Source organism: Mustela erminea, chromosome X (genome assembly GCF_009829155.1).
Source record: "Mustela erminea isolate mMusErm1 chromosome X, mMusErm1.Pri, whole genome shotgun sequence".
Lineage (NCBI taxonomy): Eukaryota > Metazoa > Chordata > Mammalia > Carnivora > Mustelidae > Mustela > Mustela erminea.
Genome location: NC_045635.1, coordinates 21341078 through 21358645, shown reverse-complemented (window position 1 = coordinate 21358645; position 17568 = coordinate 21341078). Strand labels below are relative to the sequence as shown.

Here is a 17568-nt window from a genome sequence, read left to right as displayed (position 1 = left end):
CTGAGGTGTCCCATTTGGTAGGACCCTGGAAATAGATGCGATGTTTGCAAAAGCGCCCGATACAGTGATCTTTAAAAGAACGGGATTTGTTGCTATGATAAATATGACCCCAGAGAATAATACCAACTCCTTTGGGATTTTTTCTTTTAATTTTATGAGATGTCAGAAAACATGCTATGCCTTTGGAAGAAATGAAAATATGTTATTTAATTTGAGTGTGGAACAGTCTCCCCCAACTAGATGTAATTCAGAGGTCCTAGTATTTGTGTCAGGGGCCAACAGTTTCCCTCTCAGATGCCTTTACAGCCAAACCATCCCTATTTTTATTCATTTCACCACCACCGAAAGTCTAGCCTTTCTTTAGAGGTTTGCCAGATTACTCTCAAAATAATTTAATGAATAGACTGCGCCTTTAATGGAGTAGGTTCTGGCTTTCCCGGGCCAGAGCAAAGACAGTAAAGTGACATCTCCCTTCAGAGGAGTGTCACCTTTGTTTCTTAGAAATTTCCTAGAGATCATGTCCATAAAATCCCTGGTTCGTGCACTGTGTTCACATGCACTGGGACCAGAGCACGGGGCCCTTTCTGTTCCTGCCGCAGGGAGGGATGTTCTCTGCTTTACCCACCATCCCAAAGTAACTAGTACGTTACTTTTTTCAGTTTTTCATCCTAGTCTTCAGTCTCTCAACTCTGAGACCCACCATCTGAGGGTCAGTTCCTTGTTTCCAGTTCTCAAAACTTCATCTCGTCCGCTCTCCTGCTTAACTTAAAATGACCTCCTGGAAGACAGGGGCAGTGTCACCAGGCTCCACAGTGCCTCGCTTCAGAGCATTTGCCTGAGGCTGCTCTCATCAGGAACCTCCCCTCTGCCTCACCCGTTCTTTTAATTTGACATTTCTGTGCAACGTACAGTGCAGTTCACGGTCTCCCTTACGTGGCAGCAGCCCCCAGACTACAGTAGCCATAGTGGTGGAGAGGATCCCTGTGGCTCGAGGGGAGTGCCAGCAACAGGGGACCTCTGGGGAGTACCCCCCAAACAAGGAGGAGAATGGGGGACTCCTTGGCTGCTGCTGCAGTAGACTGCATACCCTCAAGACCCCAGGGGCATTCCCATGGAGGTGAAGGTTGCTGTCCTGCGCCTGCGGCCTGAGGGCGCTGGGCAGGGCTAGCAGGCATCGAGGGCACCTGGAGAGGGGGATGGTGAGGCGGGAGGAGCCCTTTCAGCGGAGAGATCCCACCTTGGCTTTGTCCACGGCCGCCCCTGCAGCGTCCCCCAGGGGCACTGCTCTAGGACCCCCCAGGGCTCTTGTTACCCTGATCAGCCTGGGCCCTGAGCACCCTGAGGAGGAAGGTGGCGTGAGCCTCGGGCCCCAGCCAGCCAGCCCTGTCTGGGCATTACTGGGGTGACAGCAGGGGCTGGCCATGGGGTCTCCTGTGTTCTAGAGTAAGGAGTCTACTCAGTGTGCCACCTAGGGGCTGGGGCCCACCCTTCTGTCCTCTAGTGGCTTTACCTTCTGACTAAGGATTTTACCTTCCTTAGACATGAGGTAAAGGAGGGATAGGGGACCTCCTGCTTGTCACCCCTGCCCTGAACCTTAAAGTGCTGAAAGCAGGGGCAAAGCTGGACTCTTTGTTGTCTCCTTCATTCAGGGGCTGGGCTGTGGCCCCCACCCCCAAGTCTTCAGTCAGCGTTCTCAGGTTGAATCTTAGGAGGCCTGAAGTCATCTCCTCATAGTAAGGCCACAACTCTCGGAGACCCACCAGAAAGAGTGAGGAGAGCCATATTGGGCCATACCTGCCTGCGGTAGGCAAACCTGGAGCTGGTGATGGTTCGCCACACTGGTCCTCACTCAGGTTCCTCACTGACTCAGAGGTGGCCTCGTTCCTTCCTCTCTTGGCCTATTACTGTCCTCATATCTCTGTCACCCCAATAAGAACTGAGAGTTGCTCTTTTGCTCTGCTTGCCAGCTAGCCAAATATCTCCCAGGACTGACAGCCCTGCCCCCATTGTTATGGTTTTCATGCACTGCTCCATTTGCAGGCTTCTTACCCTTAACTCTGGCACAACCTAGAAATTGTCCCTATGCTAGCTTCAGACCACGGACCTTACTGCCCTGAGTCCCCAGAAGTGGAAGTCAGGTAAGTTGCCTCTAGTCACAGCTGTTTGGAGATTCTGAGAGCTAATAGCAAGGGACAAAACTATGGGACTCTACTGTTCTGAGGCTGGTGATGCCTATAGTCCTCACTCTCTCAAGATCTATGATGCCTCCTCCTACTGACCTAAGTCCCCCGGGGCTGGAAGCCAGCGGGTGACACATATGAATACTCCTTCCTAGAGTTCCTCAGGTCTGAAAGGATGGTGGCAAGTTTGTTCCTCTCTCTGTCTTCGGTTGGGTGTTTTCGTGTTTCCCTAGTCCTCACTCAGAGTCTTTACACTGATTCTTTCTATGACCTGGGAGCCTGTTCTCTCACACTAACTCCTTCCATTCCCTCTGACCACCTAGGATTGCCTTACGTGGCAAAACTTCCTGTGGTCACATAGCTGACAGTAGGAGAGGTATCCTGTTGTGTCACCACTGTTATGATCTGGATGGTTCCCTCTTACGTAGGGCCCTGTCCTTGGTTCTTGGTGTGACGGGGAATATCTTCCTTTGCTAACCTAATGTTTGTTCTTTATGCCAAGTGCCCCACCTCACTGAGATGGCCCTTAAAGGAAGTGAGTAGGCCTCATCATGCTGCCATTTCTGGGTTTACTGAGGGAAGACATCAGTGGTGGGGCTCTGTGTGGCCCCTTCTGTTCTGGTTGGGGTCCACTTATCTTCCTTTGGAGTGATCAGCTTGACTCCAATGAGGAAGTAGGTTTCCACCTTCTACTGAGGAAGGCTGCTCCCATTAGACAAAGGCCCTCTCCTCCATGAGTCCACGTCCCATGGAAACAGGGACACCTCAGCTGGAAAGCTTTGCCCTGGGCCTCCTAGGTCTGACAACAAGGGTGGGAGTCTGGGCATTCTCCTCGATCCTGGGGTGAGTGGTCCCCTAGCTCCTCATCCTTCATCTTGACTCATGACTAAACGTGGGGCTCTACCCTCCACTCGCCTGAAAAGGCCATACTCCTCAGACTAAGGCCATTACCTGCTTGGAAGCTCCAAATTGGAAGAATGAATCCTATCTGCACAGGGCTGTTAGGATCTTCTGAAACATGATAGTAGGGGCAGAATTTTATGACACTCCAGTCTTCTGGAGTTAGTAGCCCCTTAGTCCTTGCTCAGGTTTTTGACCTTGACTATGGGTAGCCTAAGTCTGCCCGCCTTTCACCAAGGTTGTCATCTTTCTGAGACACTAGAGGGGGGAAGTCAGCCTGCTTTCCGTGGCTTACCCTGCCTGCGGCCTCTGTATGGCCCTTTCTGTTATGGGGGTCCATTCATCAGCATTCATTGTCCTCACCTTAAATTCAATTAAGGCCTATGAGACTCTTATCATTTCTTTTCTTTCTTCACACTACTCATTTACTTAGCATTACTATTACTGTGGCTGTGTATTCCAAAACACTACTTTGGGTCAGGGTTTTGTTTATCCATGAGATATATTTTGGAGTAAGAGGAAGAAAAACAAAATAAAAGGTCTGGCTCAGGCTGAAAGAGAGGCAGAGCATGGGTCTCTAGACTGATCGGGACCAATCCAGACCAGGGATCCAGTCCCAGCGAGGTCACTTGCCACTCCTTTGAACTTGAGATACTTACAAGTCATTTTATCTGTAAATGAAGTTTGCTAAGCCCTATCCTATAGGAACATTGGCATTTCTGTACTATATAAAGCACTTGGCATACTCTTTAAGAAATACTGGGTCTGAATGAATGGCAGTTATTATCAACCCCCAAAATACCACCCTCCCATCTAAGGTTTTTTTTTTTTTTAAAAGATTTATTTATTTATTTGTCAGAGAGAGAGTGAGCGAGAGCGAGCATAGGCAGACAGAGTGGAAGGCAGAGTCAGAGGGAGAAGCAGGCTCCCTGCGGAGGGCAAGGAGCCCGATGTGGGACTCGATCCCAGGACGCTGGGATCATGACCTGAGCCGAAGGCAGCTGCCTAACCAACTGAGCCACCCAGGCGTCTGGAGTTTATTTTTAATACTGTAGATAGCAGAGAATGTACAGTACACAAGGACAAAAACAAACATTCTTAAGCTAACTAAAGTATCTTATTTTTCACTAAGACCAAAAGGAAGAGGCAAACCATGAATTAAAACACATTTTATTTTATTTTTGTTTAAAACACATTTTAACAATTTTTTTCTCTATTTTGTGTTCCTAAGTATTTTACTGTGTTCTTCTTTCACATTTTCATGAAATGCCTATTTGCAATGCCATGTTATCTGCTTTTGGATCATACATATAGTATAGATGGTTTGTGACTTTCTTTTTCATATACCAAACCTATATCTCTCCCTTGTGAGACAGCAATAAATGAGATCTATGCCATTCTTAAGTTTATATTCTAGAGCTAAATGAACTATTACAAGAAAAAAAAAAAACCATTTGAGAACACCTAAATAAGTATAACTATGTATGCTTATAGAAGCTAACAGTTTAGAACAACAGGAGGAACATCTATGCTTTTTTTCCCTCCGATCCCTAGGGCTCTGCACTACTGGAAAGGTGCCCTCTTCCACCCCAGGGAAAAGCAGCCGCCCCGACTGCCTGACTAGACGCGGCGCCTGCTACGGGCCCCCTTCGTGGCAGGCCCCCTGGCCTGGGGTCTGGCCCCCACGCGCTCCTCCTCGTCTAGCAGAGCCTCCTCGTACAGCTGGGGGTAAGAGCTGGGCACCGTGTCGTTGATCTTGGCCAGGACCTGCAGCACCTGCATCTTGCTGGTCTCCGCGCGGGCCTTCGGGCCCCACAGGAACTCGTGGCGCAGAGGGTCGCTGGAGGGCACCGGGCGGTACTCCAGGTAGCCCTGGCGCACCAGGTCTCGGGTGATGAGCTTGCGCGGCTCACCGAAGACCAGGTGCCTCTTGCCCTCCTGCACGCCCAGCACGTTGAGGAACTCCCAGACCTCCTCCTCGCTGGCACGGTTGCCCTTCATGAAGATCACGCCCAGGAGCGCCATCAGGAGGCCGGACTTGGGCAGCCCCTTGCTGCCGCCGCCCAGGGTGCCCTCGCCCGGTTGGGCCAGCTTGCTGACCAGCGTGTAGGACTGGCCGCGGTCGTCGGCCTCCCGGACCTCCAGGCCGAAGACCAGCTCCATGCGCTGGGAGGTGAGCCTGAAGATCTCGGGGAAGTGCTCGCGGTATTTCCTGCCGATGATCTTCAGCAGCGCCGCGCGCATCAGGGGCTCCCCGGAGCTGTGCTTCTCCAGCAGGAACTGCACCAGCATGCTGGCCTTGCGGATCAGGGGCGTTTTGCGAATGGCCAGAGGGGCGGCCGGGGCCGCAGCCGCGGCCGGGTTCTCGGCGCCCTGGCTGCCTGGCAGGCCTGGGGACCCTGCACCAGGAGACCCAGGGGCGGGTCCACCTTCGGATGGTGAAGATGGACCCGCCTCCTCTGGGGAGCCCGGGGGAGCGCGGGGGGGCTCCTCCTCTGCTGCTGCTGCTACAGCAGCAGGAGCACCCCCGACACCCTGAGCCTCACCGCGGCCCTGGTGGCGTTTCTCCCGGACACGGGCCTTGTTCTTCTGGCGCCGAGGCATGGCGACACTGGTCAGGGCTGGTCAGCAGCGAGGACACCTGGGGGGGGGGCAGTGAGGTGGGGGAAGCCCCTTCAGCGGAGAGATCCCACCCTGGCTTTGCCCACGGCCGCCCCTGCAGGGTCCCTCAGGGCACTGCAATAGGACCCCACAGGGCTCCTGTTACCCTGGTCAGCCTGGGCCCTGAAGAGGAAGGTGGTGTGAGCCTTGGGCCCCAGCCAGCCAGCCCTGCCTGGATGTTACCAGGGTGACGGCAGTGTTCTAACAGTGAAGACCCCAGTGTCCATGTAGGGTGTGGGGTGGGTCCCCTGTTAAGTGTCGGGAAGACCTGGGCCCCCACCCTCCTCCCCTGCTCTGAAGGCGACCTGGGATCTTCCATGGTACCCTCAAGAAGGGAAGGAGGGAGCCTTCAGCCCACCACTGAAGTCAGGGGCACCTAGTGCTGACCACTGATGGGAGGACTTCTCTGCCCTGAGTTCGTGGGATCCTCGGAATGACGCAGAACCCCCACTCTGATTCCGTGTAGGACCTGGGACCCTCCCTTCCTCTGACTGCAGGCTGCCCTGCGAATTAAAGCTGAAACCTGCCTGAGACCTGATGGGAGAAATGATGGGATGTCTCGGCCTGACGTCCCTTTCTGGGCCTATTAAGGATCGACAGGAGAGGACAAGCCCTATTGTTCCTGCTTCCCGCGGTCCTCACTCCGGGTCCTCCCTTGCCCCGCTTCTGGCCACTCACGCTAATGGCGGCAGGTGCTGGAGACAGGAGAGGACAAGCCCTATTGTTCCTGCTTCCTGCAGTCCTCATTCCGGGTCCTCCCTTGCCCCGCTTCTGGCCACTCACGCTAATGGCGGCAGGTGCTGGAGACTCATTAGGAGCCGGAAGGTCCTCACCCTGAGTCCCAGCACGACCGGGAAATCCTCCCTCTGCTGACCGGCAGCCAGCCCCCTAGACCTCGGCCCCCACCTCCCCGAGTTTCTGGAGCACAAAGTGAGGCAGCACCTCAGTCTTTAGACCAGCCCGGACCCTCCCAGGCCAAGGCGGAGACTCCGCGTGGCCTCTGTTCTGGGGTATGGATTCCCCCCAATCGTCACAAAGGCCGTCTCCTTCCCGCCGGTAGGCCTGGGGGTCTCTGCCTGTGCTGAGCTGAGCCAGAGTCTGGCAGTCCCGGGACAACGCCTGCAATCCCTGAGACACCGCGAGGTAAGTGAAGGAACCTGGGGCTTAACCGCCATGTTGGGGCCTCCAAGCCCCGAGAGCAGGGGCGGAGCGGACAGGGCCTGTTAGACCCCTCTTTCCGGGGGATTTGGGGCTGGGGGGTTGTCGAAGGTGTATCCCCAAAGTTGTAACCCAGGACTCCTCGCACCTCAACCCCTAACAGTGTACAGGTCCCCAGTTTGGGCTCACCCTAGGCAGGAGCTTTCCGACAAGGCCTCACTACCCACGGCGTGGTCTGGAGGAAGTTCTCGAGGGCCAGGAGGTCCACTTCCGGTCATGTGGGTCTGGGCCCCGGAGGAGGACCCTGGGAGGTGGGGGCGGGGCTCTGTGGGTGGGGCTCTGTGGGCGGGGCTCTGTGGATGGGGCTCTGTGGGCGGGGCTCTTTGGGCAGGGTAGGGAGTGATGTGGGTCGTGTGTGGTGTGCTGGATTGTAGGGGGGAGTCCCGCAGGACTCACAAAGGCTTTCGCTGGGTCTTAGCAGGTCCAGTGAATTCTTCCTCTGCTGTGCTGAGTGTGCTGGCCTGAAATCAAGGGTGTTGTTTCATTCCCAACCTCCGGTAAGAAGTATTTGGGTGTCTTAGCTTAGCTGCCATGCCCGGGGCTTCCCCAGTCTAACAGTCAGAAGCTGGTAGCTTTTGGGGGGGGCTCTGCATTTTGATGAGGACTTCACTCCCTGAATCGTCTCTCAGTGTCTTTCCTTGATCGCTTGTGGGTGCTGGGCAATCTCCGTCTGCTTATTTGAGGTCAACCCCTCATATAAATGCCATCAAGTCCCTGTGATTCCTGATGTGAACTAAAGGTGTACTTCTTTGGGCTACTCCTCCCTAAGGTCTTCCAGAGGTGGCTGCAGGAAAATGAGAATCCTCTGGGGTCCAGTGTTCTGGGATAGGGATCTTGAATGAAGTTCTTTACAGTCCTAGAGTTCTTCCCTTTTGTAAATGCAGTGCCGCCCCCCACCCCCACCCCAGCATGGTCCTCAAGAACCCTGTGGAGAAACTGGGGTGCTTCTAAGCCTGATCGCTTACCCTAGGGCCTCTCCTGGCTGACATCACTGTCATTTCTGAAAGTTTCAGGGGTAAGTTTCTGCCTTTTGTATAACTACTATGATACTTGTATTCTATTTCAATATTTACATTTTGAACATATAAAAATTTTATATACACACACAATGTGATGCCTTCATATGAGCATACACTGAAATGATTATCAAAAACTAGTCAACCTATGGCTTTCCATAGTTACCATTTTCATGTGTATTCTAAGAAATCCCATTTTTAACAGCATGCATGAATCAGGGGGACATGATGCTAAGTGAAACTAGCAGACCCAGGAAAACAAATACTATATGATCTCACTTACATGTGGAATCTAGAGAGAACAAAGATATAAGTCACAGTAACAGAGGAGAATGGTGGTTACCAGAGGCTGGGTGGTGACAGGAGAGGGAGAGATACTCAGGAAAGGGTACAGTCTTTCAGTTATGAGTAAGTTCTGGAAACCTGTACAGCACAGTGACTGTAGTTAATAATAATGTGTTATTTACCTGAAATTTGCTAAGAGACTAGATCTCAAGTGTTCTATTTTCATTCATGCCTTAAAATCTACTGAGATGGCTATAAGAAATAAAGGTCCAGTCCTCCCCAACAAAAGAAATTTATAGTAGTTATTAAGGCAGTGTCCAGACCCACTGACTCAGACCGCCTCAACCAACCCAAACTTTGGTGCCGTCCTGGTATACCCTAGAGTCCTGGCATATGGGCCCTGAGGAGCTAGCTGCCTTCAGAGAGGTTCCTTCCGTGAAGCACCAGTAATTGAGTATCCCAGGGCAAAGCTGGGAAAATCAAGGATAAACCTAAAATCTTTCCACCCACCAGTGCTGTCTTCTACAGACCTGTCCCAACTTCAGGGCCTGCCCCCAAACAAGTCCTAGTTCAGTGCACACTTGGTGCCCCTCAGGGCTTTCGCAGTATTACTGTTGTTGATCTTGTTTTGTTTATTCCTTTACTTTTTCCAAGGGCTGATTCTGGGCACAGGAAACAGCGGCCTGAGATCAGTTTTCATCTTGGAAGCTACAGGTGAGGCTCTAAATCTTTAAATAATTTAAGGAGAATTTATATCTGTACACTATTTTCTTCCCCTGAATAAACATATTTTACAGCTCCATTTGGAACATTTTCTTTCTCTATCAGTACATTTTTTTAGTTGCCTCCATAAATACCTGCAGTTTTGTGAGGTTTCATTTTTTGGTGCCTTTTAGGTCTGTTGCTGTTATAAATGGTACGTCATCCCTACGTGTCCTGATTCGGGATTCATTTTGTGTGACCAGACTTCAGATTTTACTACAGGGATTTTGTATATACTAGCAATTTGACATTCCTTATATATTTGAATATTATGTTTGCTTATTACTTAGATATATTAGTTATGAGATTAGTATTATTATCTGTTTCTTTGTATTATTTATACCTCTTATTTTCTCATTCTTGTGCATGGCTTGCCCTGCTATGCATTCATGTCCCAGTTTGTGGGACTATAATTCTGTTTTTGCAAACTTTGTTGGGAATGCTTCTAATATTTCACATTTTACTCATGATCTTACAACATGGAAATTCCATTGAAGAAGTTTACTAAAAGTTAGTATCATGTAATGGTGCAGAATTTCTGTCAAAAGTTCTTTCTTTACCCCTGCACATTGTCAGATGCTTCTCCCCCTCTTCGTGTAGTGAATTCTGATTCATGTTTTCTAACATGATACCGTCTTTGCATTCCTTGGACTTCTGTCTTTATTGGCCACTGTATTGCATATGCTGTGAAGTTGTTTATGTTATTTGTCTCAGTAGGAGTGAGCCCAGGTCAAGTGCTATTTTTTTCAGGATATCCTTATTTGGTCTTTGTATCAAAGACAGCTAAGGCATTAGAGCAGGCAAGTCATTTCCCCTTTTTGTATAGTTTGATAGAGTTTATATAGAAGTTTTATTCGTTTCTCCTTCACCGTTTGGTGTAAGACTTCACATTTGGCTGGTCCGGGAACATTTTGAGGGTACCTTGTGTTTTACCTACAGTTTTAGTTTATATGGTTAACATAAGTTTTCTATTTATGTATGAACCGATTTAACCATTTCTCTTTTGCTGAAAAATAGTCCATTTCTCTTGGATTTTTAAATTTAAAGGCATGCTATTTAAAAGAAAATCACATTATCACTGAAATTCTCAAACATGCAGAGAACGGAATATTGAACCCCATGTACCTGGTTCTCAGCATCAACAAGTCTCAGCAGTAACAGGAAGAAGCTTAATCGGATTAAAGTTTGTTTGTTTGTTTAGTGGTAACACTTCTCCAGAGGGCCCGCTGTGCACTTCCATTAGGAAGTACATAATGTCTGTGATCCCTTTATGGTGATGTTAGCAGTCACTGAGGAGCATCACCCTCATCCGTTAATCCATCAGGGGCTGCCCAATGGTAATTCTGTCATTCCTTTGTCTCTGTTAGCTAAAATAACTCTCTAGGTAGAATCTTTTCCTTATCTACCTTTTGTTATCCTGACATCACGGTAAAAGTATTTAGAGTGTTAATTACAGCCTGTAAATCTCCTCTACACACACACTTGGTAGAATTTTATTTACTATCACTTGTTTCTGCTTCTTTCTTTTATAACTGGTAAGACCTACAGAAGGTGCTCCAGAAATATTTGTAAAGAACCTGGCTTTCGTTAGTTGACTCTGCTGTCATCTGCGTCATCATTTCTGCATTTGTCTTCATTATTTCTGCCTTCTAATTATCTGGATGTAATGTGCTGCTGTTTCAATAACTCTTGAATCATTTGGAGGCTTTAAATATTTTTCTGGTAAATCTGTTTAGTGCTATCATACCCAAGTAGCATTTGGGCTCTTTCCCACAGCTAACACTATAGACCTTTATGTGTAATACTTGAAATTTTTTTAAGTTGAGTAAGTCTCTCCATTATACTCCTGAAACTTTTTAGTATGCATATATACACACACACATATGTGATCGATTGAAGTTTTTCCTAGGAATGAAAGGAGTTCAAATTAAAAAAAAAATCAATCATAGTGTTTTATGAAATTTACCACTCATTCATGATTAAAAAAACGTATGTTACAAGTAAAGGATACCTACAGAAACCACAAATAAGGATAATCTGTTATATCAATAAAAGTATTTGTAAAAGTTCTTGAGTAAGAGATCAGGATAAAAACATACACTTTAATTCTTCAGCAACAAGATGTTTGACCATGAAATTAAGGAACAATAGCTTGTAAAGTACCATAACAAATACTGGCATCTAATATATGTATTTATATATAAATTACATAATAAAAATGAAATATATACAACTGCTATATCAACAAACTAATGAAAACCTGAATAAAGAGGATTATCCTGTTCATGGAAAGAAGTACTTAATATTGTAAACTTGTTAATTCTGCCCAAATGTAATCTACAGGGTAGATTAATACCCAGTCTCCCCAAAAGAAACTACATAGCTTTTGTATATGAAGTTTGACAAGCTGATTCTGAGCTTTAAATTTACTTACAAATTACCAAAAATAATCAAAGAGCTCTTAATAAAGAAAAATAGGAGGACTTACTCTACTAGACATTAAGAACCATTTTTTAGAAACCGTAGTAATTAAAAATGTGTGCTATGTGTCAGTATAAACAAAGAAACCAATAGAACTGAATAGAGTGTCCCACAACACCCACTTATATGTGAACTTCTGATTATTAAAACTGTCATTGTTGAGAAGTAGAGAAAGAACAGATTTTTTTTTTTTTAAACTAAGATAGGACACTGGAGCAACTGGAAATCCAAACTGAAAAAGAATACCACTATAACACTTCCCTCATGCTAGACACAAAATTCAGTTCTAGAAGGGATTAAAAAAACTTTCCATTATTTATATTATGACAGTTTTCAGTATTACGTCACAGGTGAGAAGAGCAAAAAGATCGTATAGTCTGTCAACTAGAAGGACACCAGCATGGGTCAGGTAAAACATTTGGATGGAAAGAGATGAAAGAACTTGGGGACATCAGTCACTTGAGTAACAGACTGGAGATGATGTGAGCTGGAGAGGAAGAGAAGACATGGCAGCTTGTTCAGCCCCCTTGTCCCCTGCTTATCTGGCCTGATTACCATTATGGGCCTTCACTTTCAAAGAGGAGTGCTTATGTGCTTAGTGCCAGCTTGGGAGAAAGTTCCCTGGGCTGGTGATCCATCCATCCTATCCTCCCCTGCCCTAGTCCCTGACTGACGTGTCCATCTCTGGACCTTAAGAAAGCATAACCTGGACCCTAGTGTTATAGACAGTAGTAGTAGTAATAGTAGTAGTAGTAGTAGTAGTAGTAGTAGTAGTAGTGGTGGTGACCAGGGGTGTCGGACTGACTACAGACACACTAAAGAGAACCAAGAAGGCATCTGGAATTTAGAGAAGGTTCCAGCTCTTGCAGATGGGATGGGAGAAGTGTCCCACCTCCTCCTCCAGTAGAACGAGTACTCCTGCTATGGGGTGAGAACACCGGGAGCCAGGGACTCTCCACCTCCCCCCTCCACCTTTTTTTAATACTTTACCTTTTTTTAAAATTTGAGTGTAGTTGTCACATAATGTCACATTAGACTCAGGTGTACAGCTTAGTGATTTGACAAGTTTATGTATTATGCTATGTTTGCCACAAGTGTGGCTACTGTCTGTCCTATTATATTAATAGTACAGTGTCACTGACTATATTTCTTATGCTGTGACTTTTTCCCCCATGATTTATTCATTTCACAACTGGAATCCCATAGCTCCCCGTCACCAATTTTGCCCAACCCCCATCCCCTTCCTCTCTGGCAACCATCAGTTTGTTCTTTATATTTATAGGTCTGATACCGCTTTTCCTTTGTTCTTTTGGGGTTTTGTTTTGTTTGGTTGGGGTTTTTTGTTTTGTTTTGTTTGCTTTGTTTTCATTTGGTTTTGGTTTAGGTTCTACTTAGGAGTGGAATCATATGGTATTTGCTTTCTCAGTCTGACTTATTTCACTAGCATAATGTCCTCTAAGTTGATCTCTGTTGTCTCAAATGACAGAAGCTTATCCTTTTTTATGGCTGAGTAATATCTGTGTGTGTGTGTGTGTGTGTGTGTAAAACATTTTCCTTATCCATCTATCTTTTGATGGACACTTAGGTTGCTTCCATACCTTGGCCATAATAAATAATGTAGTTAACATAGGGGTGCGTATATCTTTTGGAATTAGTGTTTTTGTTTACTTTGGGTAAATACCCAATAGAACTATTGGACCCTGTGGTATTTCTGTTTTTAATGTTTTGAGGAATTCTGTACTGTTTTTCAGAGTTGCTGTACCCATTTACGTTCCCACCAACAGCACATAGATGGCTCCTTTTTCTCCACGTCATTGTCAACGCTTGTTATTTCTTGTCATTTTGATGGTAGACATTCTAACAGGTGTAAGGTGATACCTTGTTGTGGTTTTGATTTGCGTTTCCCTGATGATTAATGATGTTGAACATGTTTTCATGTATCTTTTGGCCATCTGGATGTCTGCTTTGGCAAAATGTCTATTTAGGTCTTCTTTGGCCTCTCACCTTTTTTTACACCTGTGGAGTTGTCCCGTAGATTCTGCTATTTATCTGGTCTCACGTGGAGACCCACAGTAGGGTTCAGAGTACTTTGGGAGCAAGGAGGACTTCTCTTCTCCTCGTTGTCATCTCAGGCTACTCTGAGCAGAGGGACGTCAGGAAGCAGGGAGTGGCCATGATTCCATAGTGGGCAGATGGCGTTGACTGAGTTCACTGTGAGTACCTCCTCCTCCAGCAAGCGAACTACCACTTGTGTCTGGAGGTGTGTGAATGGGGACTCTCCACAGTCTAAATGGTATCTGGAATTCTAGTGAGAAAGACTTAATTCTACCAGTCTGTCCTTCATTGTGGAAAGAGTCATCCAGAAGTAAGTGCAGAGGATCTGACTTTGGGGAGAAATGGAGGAAGATGATGTTGGTTTTCTCATTGATATGATCAGGGGCAGCTCTCAGCCCAGAACAAGGCCTGCCTTTACCTTGGATCTACATTATTCCTTCCAGGTACCCTCCCTCAACTTTGACAGAGTGAACAGTTTCTCCATACTTACTCAAATGTTTCATGAACCTATTTTTACCTGTCATCAGATAACTACTTTAGGCTTAAAACCTTGGTATACAAAGGGATGAAGACTGAAAGAAAGAGTTAACATCCAAGTAAATATGGTTAGCTCCTTTTGTCTTCATTTTCTTTTCTTTTTTTTTTTTTTCAAGATTTTATTTACCAGAGAGAGACAGAGAGAGAGAGAGAGAACACAAGCAGGGGAGTGACAGGTAGAGAGAGAAGCAGACTCCCTATTGAGCAAGGAGCCTCAAGTAGGACTCAATCCCAGAACCCTGAGATCATGACCTGAGCCGAAGGCACACGCTTAACTGACCGAGCCACACAGGCGTCCCTTGTCTTCATTTTGTACTGCTGCTGCATAGCAAATCAGCACCAACTTAGTAGGATAAACATAACTTTATTATCTCACAGTTTCTAGGGGTAAGATGTCCAGGTAAAAGTCGACTTTGGTCTCTGCTTTAGAGTATTACCTAGCGGCATCTAGGGTGTCATGTAAGCTGTGTGGTCAGCTGAAGGCTAAACTAGAAATAAATCTGAGCTCCCTCACATTGTGCGCAGTGGTGGTCAGAGCTGATGTGGTTTTGTTGTTCTGGTGGTTGTTGTCAGCTGTTGGCTAAAGGCTAGGCTGCAGTTCCACGACATGAGACCCAACCCATACGGGCCCTCTCCGCAGGCACTTGACAGCATCACAGGCTTTTTCTTCAGGGTCCCCCACATAGCAAGAGCATTTCTGTTAACAAAATTGGAGTGTTATATAATATCGAGAGTTAAGGGAGTCCCATACCCCTTTAGGGCCTAAGGGCAAATAAAAATTTAAAATAAGAAAAAAGTACCAATATTGAATCATGTACACCTGAAACTAATAAAATATGATATGTCAATTACACCCCAGTAAAAAAAAAAAAAAAGAAAAAATTCAGTTCTTCCTCGTGCAGATCAAGAAATGAGACTCCTTGTAGAACATTTATTTTAACAAACTAGTAAATACTTTCTCTGCCCCTCTGAGATCTTTGTTACTCTTAAGAGCTGATTACACTTCTTGCCAGTTTGCAGCCTAGGAATTTTTTCTGAAGTAACTGGGAGTCAGGCCCTTGAAATGTGAACATTAAGTAAAATAGCACCCCTGTCTCCCAGTCTCCATGAAAGTTTCACTTCAGCACCTGTCTCCAAGTTGTAAAAAACTGTCTCTTGTCACCAAGAAATGAGAAGCTGTTTTTCTTTTTTCCATTTATTTGGATAAAGGCAATGAACTAACAAAGATGCTCTCCCCCGCCCCAAATTACCAGGCGATTTTTGGATGAACGATATGTAGTAAATGGTGCTGTCAAGTCCTCTTACTTGAGGAATAGTTAACTATTAGCTTAAGATCATGGATGTAATGGTTTGTATCTATTTGGCTACCATAAAAAGGGGAGATAGCTTTCTGTCTTTTTCCTCTCTTTGGCAGTGTGATGGGTGTCACATTCTGGTTCAGTTATTATTAAAAAATAAAACTGTTTTCTCTCTTTTCTGTGTTTTGTGGAAAAGCATTTCTGAGTTGGCAGGAGATTCTGTTTCCAGTGAATACCCCAGCAAATTTGGCAATGAGAGTAAGACTTCTGGAAGTTCCTGAATCACGTAAGAGGTTCTGTGGACACACAATAGTCAGGTAAGAGACTTTAACTTATAAAGTCTCCCTTCTGGCTCTCCGCTCTTTCGGAATACTTGTCAGAAAAACCAACCTCTCTGAATTCGAGATTTTTCTCTTAATTAAGCATGAGACTGTGGGCTCTAAAATCCCATTAGGATCACCATTGGCTTTGATTATAGAAAAATATGGGAAGCTGGAATTATTACCTACAGTTCTTTGTCTTTAATATGTCCTCTCTCTGTCACATTAGGAATCGTATACCTCGAAGAATCTTGTCTTGCAGTGGCCTGAGGACACTTCTTTTAATTTGTATAAGTTAACGTATTTGCAGGGGTTCTCAAAAGGGCCTCATCTCAACCAAACGAGTTACTGGAATGTATGGGATTCATATCATTCATATAGGAAAGTTAAATATGACTTGAATAGCCAGAAAGAAAAACAGGGGGGGGGGAGGAAGTAAAGGAATTAAAGGCCCTTTTCTCAGCTATCCCTACTCTCTGCTTCCCTGCTTCTCTTTATTTTTCCCCACATTAAATCAAGTCCTGGAAAGAAGGAGGCAGTGATCTTCTAGCTGTATTGTTGCCTTCCCTTGTGGATCTCCCTGCACAGAGGAATGAAGGCATAACTTTGTTAACTGCTAATGAATAACCTGCCCTGTTTGAGGACATAGGTTTGGGCAAGTCATGCTCTAGCCTGGGTCCCCTTTATATCTTAGCCAAGATTCGACCTACAAGATTCCCATGTCATCCACACACCCAGTAGCTAGGAAAGAAGTATGATAAACATAATTATAAAATAACAGAATTTGAATAAAAGGTGATGCACTCCCAATAAAGGCAACAGGATGAAGAGTAGTTGAACTAGTCACTTGGGACAAAGCAAACAAAAAAAGGTATTAAGCTGCTAAATGTCAGTACGGGTAGGTTAACCAAAAGATCCTAGAACTTATATTTTTCTGACTTCAATATGAGGAAAACCAGCCCTTCGTACTGGGACCACCAGCAAATTTTTTTTTTTTTTCCAGGTGGGGCAGCCTTTTTACTGACCAGACATATAGTGGCTGCGAGCAGTGGGAGAGCTGGGCTACGAGCTGAGGTAATAGCCTCCCCTCACCCCAGGCCCCCTGTGGACCACACACGGCCCCCCAAGCAGGTGGACCTGGTCTGAGAGGTAGGGCCTGGAACAAATCTGTTTCTTAGGAGGACAGACCAAGTGTCACCGCATTCACTTTGACTCAACCATCCCCCATTCCCCTCTCCTTTAAAATCCTCAGTTTGATTCCCGGAGTCCAGAGTGTCTCATGATCCGTCTCCCCCTCTGATTCTGCCCCTCTTCATTTTTCGCTTCCTTCTCCTAATGTCCTCCATGCTGTTCCTTATGTTCCACGAATAAGTGAAACCATATGGTAATTATCTTTCTGTTTGACTTACTTCACCTAACATAATCTCCTCCAGCTCCAACCATGTTGATGCTGATAGGCATCTCTTAATCAGATTTTGAAACTAGATAATGGCCATGGGTGTCTGTATCTCACATGTGAGAAAGTTATTTGGGGAGATGGAGCAGTTACTGAAGGGCCTAAGCCATCGTGCCGATGTTACTCACATGACTAAGGGAAACTCAGGAGAAACACAACTCTTAGTTAAAATTTTAGATTACCAGGCTCTAGAGTTAGGTAATATTTTATAAGGAATTATACAGTAGTACTCAGATAACTTAGGCAATAAAGCATTACAATAATTTTTAAAATTAGTATATGATAGAGAAGTTTTGCATGTTGATAATCAAGAATTTGCTTTAACCGTCCACTATTAGTGTGATATACTTAAAGATTTTTCCCCCAAGGCAAATAATGTACTGAATTTATCCTACTTTA

General features: G+C 46.0%; 2 protein-coding genes and 1 long non-coding RNA gene across 7 annotated transcripts in view; 1 reads left to right on the top strand and 2 right to left on the bottom strand.

Moving 5' to 3' along the window:
* Positions 1-7182, bottom strand: part of LOC116583207 (melanoma-associated antigen B17-like) — a 64760-nt gene extending 57578 nt beyond the window's left edge. The window contains exon 1 of the mRNA XM_032331240.1: positions 7089-7182. Within this exon, the coding sequence (XP_032187131.1) occupies positions 7089-7177 (89 nt within the window). The 5' untranslated portion in view covers positions 7178-7182. The remainder of the gene's footprint in view (positions 1-7088) is intronic.
* Positions 4599-7174, bottom strand: LOC116583212 (melanoma-associated antigen B17-like). 4 transcript variants are annotated; one of them, XM_032331246.1, is made up of 2 exons: positions 7089-7174; positions 4599-5721 (listed from the first exon to the last, which is right to left on the bottom strand). In XM_032331246.1, the coding sequence occupies exon 2, from the start codon at positions 5682-5684 to the stop codon at positions 4701-4703; it is 984 nt and encodes a 327-aa protein (XP_032187137.1). In that variant the 5' UTR covers positions 5685-5721; positions 7089-7174; the 3' UTR covers positions 4599-4700. The 4 variants fall into 4 exon arrangements, with proteins under 4 accessions (XP_032187137.1, XP_032187139.1, XP_032187140.1 ...); XM_032331248.1 differs by having other exon boundaries at positions 7048-7124; XM_032331249.1 differs by lacking the exon at positions 7089-7174 and adding an exon at positions 6525-6587.
* LOC116583214 lies at positions 5168-16812 on the top strand. 2 transcript variants are annotated; one of them, XR_004282651.1, is made up of 6 exons: positions 5168-5253; positions 7063-7177; positions 7381-7456; positions 8915-8974; positions 15590-15710; positions 16717-16812. It is a non-coding gene; the product is annotated as an uncharacterized LOC116583214 (long non-coding RNA). The 2 variants fall into 2 exon arrangements; XR_004282650.1 differs by lacking the exon at positions 5168-5253 and adding an exon at positions 6795-6884.
* Positions 16813-17568: the final 756 nt, after the last annotated feature.

Bases quoted from the DNA above. Each gene is read 5' to 3' on its own strand.
- LOC116583212 (XM_032331246.1), bottom strand. From the start codon at position 5,684: ATGCCTCGGCGCCAGAAGAACAAGGCCCGTGTCCGGGAGAAACGCCAC.